Source organism: Melopsittacus undulatus, chromosome Z, assembly GCF_012275295.1.
Source record: "Melopsittacus undulatus isolate bMelUnd1 chromosome Z, bMelUnd1.mat.Z, whole genome shotgun sequence".
NCBI classification, from domain to species: domain Eukaryota; kingdom Metazoa; phylum Chordata; class Aves; order Psittaciformes; family Psittaculidae; genus Melopsittacus; species Melopsittacus undulatus.
In genome coordinates, this window is record NC_047557.1 from 10,352,276 (window position 1) to 10,357,447 (window position 5,172).

General features: G+C 53.6%; 1 protein-coding gene across 1 annotated transcript; it reads right to left on the reverse strand.

The window, feature by feature from the left end:
• Positions 1-2,368: 2,368 nt before the first annotated feature.
• On the reverse strand, positions 2,369-4,085 carry CCL21 (C-C motif chemokine ligand 21). Its single transcript, XM_005143465.3, has 4 exons — positions 3,993-4,085; positions 3,408-3,528; positions 3,116-3,290; positions 2,369-2,864 (listed from the first exon to the last, which is right to left on the reverse strand). The coding sequence occupies exons 1-3, from the start codon at positions 4,051-4,053 to the stop codon at positions 3,131-3,133; spliced, it is 342 nt and encodes a 113-aa protein (XP_005143522.1). The 5' UTR covers positions 4,054-4,085; the 3' UTR covers positions 2,369-2,864; positions 3,116-3,130.
• Between the last annotated feature and the right edge of the window lie 1,087 nt (positions 4,086-5,172).

The following is a 5,172-nucleotide window of genomic DNA, read 5'->3' on the forward strand; positions in this document are numbered from 1 at the left end:
GGGGGCTGTACATCCTCTGTCCCAGCACCCACTGCATTATCTTTGCACATGGGGTGAAGCAGCAGGTTTGTAAAGCCTCTAACAGTGTGAATCCTCCTCTGCTGCTTCACTGCAGCATCATCTCAGAGCATCTTTACATTGCTTGTCACATCTGTGGTCTGTGGATTCAGCTCCTCTTTAGGGAATGGATGTATTTGGGCCTGTGCTGCATGCTCCAAACTGTAGCCCATCACCTCTTCCTGCAGCCTCTCCAAGGAAGTCTCCCCAGCAGTGTTTCCCTGGTGCCATCTCACCATGGCAGCAGCTCTGCAGCCATCTGCCTCCCCAGCAAGAGGCTCCCACTAACCCTGACACCTTATTTTCCTTAAATGCAGCATTCTGCAGTGAAGCTGGAAGTGATGTGCAAACGCCCATGCATGTCCATGCTTATAGAATAACATAAACTCTGGCGCTCCCCCACACACCCTGCTTTAAGGATAAAGTTTAGGGTAAATTAGAGCACCCCATGGTCATTTTAAACCAGTTTTATCCTAATGCCCACTTAGCATTTGAAGGGGGAAAACCCACCTTTGTTTACATTTGCAGCCGCAGAGACACCGGGATACATCCCACAGGCTGGCTCACTCCTGCCATCTGCTCCTGCTTTGCTGTTTGTGGTTGCAGATGTATTCTGCTGTGCCTCATTTCCAGGGGTGTTTTGCAACCACTCCCCCATGTCCTGACGCTGCACCAGCCCCACAAGGCATCCTACAGGATGCAGGACACAGGGCCAGCCTCATAGGGTTGGATGCAGTGCATCCCTGGATAGTGCAGGGCTGCCTCCAGCCCTGGCTGACTCCCACCCTGCCGGAGTCAGTTCCCAGGCTCCCAGCAAAGCCTGGCCAAGAGCACAGCCTCATTAATAACTTGGTTTAATGCTGTCTTTCCAAAGCATCTGGGAGCACAGAGTCCCTGCCATGATCAGGGGAGGTCAGAGTCGGAGGAACAGCTTCTAATGGGAGCAGATGCCATGCACAAAACCATTCTGTGTGTGTGTGTGTCCCATGTTTGGGGGATTTCAGGCCCCCCACATTGGGGATGTCTGAGCAAACAGGATGAGTTCACCTTGCTGAGATGGGATTTGCACATCCCTGTGCCAGCACATATAAGCACCCATAAGGATGCAGAAACCAGGGGCTGGGGGATGACAGTGCATAGGGCAGGAGATCAGCCCCCCCCCCCCCCATGTAACCCTTCCCTCTGCATCAAACTCCATCACAACAGCCAGAACGAGTGAGTTTGGTTATAAATGATATGTTTTATTGCCTTACATCCTGTCCAAAATCCCATCTGGCACTCAGCCACCTGCTCCCACATGGAGGAGCGGGCAGCGCAGACAGCTCAGCTCCCATCCCATACACAGGGTCGGTATCTTGGACTTCACAGTTTCTTTGCACAGCCTTATAATAATAAATGTAAATGCCTGCCTAAGAAAGCAATCAAGCCAGATAAATGTGCTGGATAGAAACACCCTGCTGCAAGCTTTACACCAGCCAACACACAGCTTTTGCTGATACTGTTAAGCTCTGCAAATCCTATTATTGCAATTTAGGACTTAATAGACCTCTACTGACCAAAGTCCACGTCTCTGCAAGCAGATAGCACTGCAGCTGCCATGCAGACCTTCATTCACCCCACTCCATCTGGGCACACTGGAGGGGGTTTGCAAGCACTGGAGATGCCATTCACAGCCAGCCCTGTCCTGAGTGTTTGTGCCCCCTTCTATGTGCAGTGTCACCCTATGGTGTCCTTGGGTTAGTGAGTTCCCATTCCACTAAAGCTCTGGGATAGAGCTACTCTCAAATGGCTGTAACCATGAGTTGTGCAAAGTCTCCTCTTCCATCTGCACAGCAATGCAGTTTTCACTATGTGGGCTTTTCAGTTGGGAAGAAAGTATATGGGAGTTGTTTTTCTGGTTCTCTTCCCCTCCTCCCCCCACACAAGTATTTGGCTTAATAATGTCTGAATCTAACAGCAGCAAAACCAAGGGAGGTAAAAGGGTAAAATGCCCCTAAAGTGAATAATTGGTTATGATTTAACAGCAATTTTGTGCCTAGAAAGACTTAATAAAAATCAAAGGGACAAATCCTGTTGTGCTCCAAACTACACCACAACAGTGCGCTATAAAAGCCATCAGGGAAAGCCTACAATAACCTTGATGTACAGCCACAGTCACCCCCATTGTCCCCACATTCTCCATCTCATCTGCTATTAACTGCCCTGCAAGGAAGACCCCAGCAAGCTGCCCAGGCAGGACCATGGGGACATGGGACCAGCCGGCACCCCACAGCCCTGCAAGCCGAAAAGGAGCAAACAGGTAAGAGGGAAATTAGCAGCATCGATCATTTATTTGGTAGAAAAATAAGAGCAATTTTCCAGTAAAAGCCAGATAGCAGCAGAAAGGGTACCCTGTGAAGCACAAAGAGCCAGAAGTACAGCTTTCCAGGAAGACTGAATGAAAGCACAGTCTTTAAATATAAATAGAAAAGTATAAAAACACCCTTAAAAGTCACAGGAAAAGCTGCCGTCCTGTCAGGCTATAGAAATCCCCTCTGGTGGGAAGGCTGCCCCATTCCCCCTTGAGGCTATGGCTCAGCTCCCACATGGGTCCAGGTCCCCGCTGGCATGGCCATGGGGCGAGCGGGGACCTGAGTGACCCTTCCTGCCAACTTTTGGGGCAGGCTTGGCAGTGCCAAGGGGGCTGCAGAGAAGAGAAGACAGCAGCCCCCTTGGCCAGCCCCATCCTTGCCCCAGGGCCAGCACGACAGTGGATGGTCCATAGATGTCCATTGCCAGGTTGGTCATTGGTAGGGAAAGCATCCGTCCTAAGGAAGACAAAGAGAGGGTCTCAGTGAGAGCACCCACCCCAGCTAGGGGCCCATTGCTTGCATGGTGTGCTTCACCTGTCCCCAAAGCATTGCCCTTGTCCCAACAGCTCCAGAAAGAAACATGATTTTAAGGCAAGCACAACCATGGCTCTGGCCCCAGGATGCCCACCTTCCCACAGGGATGGATCCGGGATTGAGGGCAGCACCCTCATCCCATCACCCTGATGTCCCCACTGCTCCTCACCTACCTTTTCAGGCCTGATTTAGACCTTCTGCTGCTTCTGACGCTTGGGTCTGCCCCGGTAACGTGGGGGCTGCCTCTTCTTGTCCTTCCTGACCCTCTTGTCCAGGTTCTGCATCATCTTCTGGACATCAGCATCAGTGGGAGAGGCGCAGATCTTCTTGTTCTTCTTGGTGGTAAACCTGGGGGCATGGGCAGAAAGGTTTGGTGAGGGGTGGGCAGGGGGAGGACATGGGGCAGGAAGGTTTGCCTGGAGCCAAACTGGTTTGAATGGTCCCGACCCATAGCAGGGTACTTACACAACAGCACGCAGCAGACATCCCGACTCAGGTTCTTGGAGGGTGTAAGAAGTCAGCCGGTTGACGGAGATGAGTTTCTCGCTGTACTTCAAGCAGCAGTCCATGCCCAAGTTACCAATGCCTGGGGGTAAGGTGGGAGTGTGGGATTTTGGACCCTCACAAAGCCAGGGCATCTTCCTACATCCCAAAGGAGCACAGTGCAGCCGAGTTACAGCACAAGGTGCCTTTCTTGGTGGCATTCATGGGGGAGATGCTGTAGCAGCATGTGAGGGTGGGAGCTCTCAACCCCAGTGCCCAGTTGCAGGTTGGACCCTACCCCTTAAATACGTGATGCCCATTTCAGTGCTGCAGAGGGGAAACTGAGGCAGGGATGACAGAGGGACCAAACCTTATTCCCCTGCCTGTGCTTTGCACCCTGGGGTGCTGTTGAGCCACCAGCCACACACACACACACACTCCAAACCAGTGCCACGCACCATTACACACACACACCCTACACCCCAAACCACACACCCGCAGCCATGCACACACTGCACCCACAGCTCCCTGTGAGCACCCACATCCCCAGGGCTCGGTGCCTCTTACCTTGAGCCTGGCTGATGAGGATGGTTGCAGTCAGCAGAAGCAGGAGGAGGCGCAGAGCCATGTTGAGTGCTGAGCAGTGCAAGGAAGGAGAGCAGGATGTGCACTGCTGCCTGGTGCTGGGGCTGCTCCTATTTATCTCGGACGCTCTGCTTTCATTTTCGGCCAGCCTGGCAGGCAGCCCACCAGCTGGCCGAGGGATGGGTGATGGAGAGCAGGGAGGGTGGGGGATTCCTGTAACCCACAACCCCCCCTTTTCGGATCCGTCCTGTCTTGTTCCCTGCTGCCCATCAGGGCCCATGGTACCAGGCGGGGGGCACACCGGAGATGCAGCCCCCACCACGGTTAGATGGGTTTTAGGCTCCTGTTTCGCCTCCCTGGTCTCTCAACCTGTCACTACCTGCACTCGGAGGTCTGGGTGCTGGTGCTTACCTGTTTGTTCCCAGGGCAGGAGCCCTGGAGGGTGGCCAAGCATCAGGGACACCAAAGAGCCAATTGGCTTTGATCCCCCACCTCATGCTTTGATCCCAAGCACACCCCACACAGGTGAGAAGGGGCTCAGGGTGACCCCATATCGCAGCCCCCCCATCCCCGTCTGTCTCTCTGGGATCTCCCCAAACAGCTGAACACATCTGTAGGGCTGGGATGTGCAAGAACAGACTGCACATGGGACTGGGGGAGATAGCAGAGAACACTGTACATTGGTGCTGTCACCCAGTACTGGGGAGCTGACGATGAGGGGCAATGCTGAGCAGGAATGGGCTGACTCCTGGGGTTTAACATGGACAAGATGCAGACTCCCAACATGGGCATTGGAGTGACCCTGTGCAGATGGATGTGTTGGGCAGGATAGGGGCTATGCAGAAGTAGACCCAGGGGAGCTGAACAGGCCCCCACAGAGCACTGCAGAGGGGGCCAAGGCCATGGAAAGAGGTGGCACATGGCTGGACCAGGTCCTGAGCATCCCACTTTGAACACTGGAGCGCTGGTCCTGCTCTGAGGGGGGGATGGATAGAGACATCTGTGGCATGGTCTGGAAGAGACAAAGGGTGGAGGCTTCTCAACTGCTATGGACAACCTGTTCCAGCGCTTGCAATGCTCTCATGTTGAAAACATTTTTCCACTCTTTAAGGGGAGGATCCTTTGATGCATCCGGTGCCGCTGTCTCTCACCCTACCCCAGG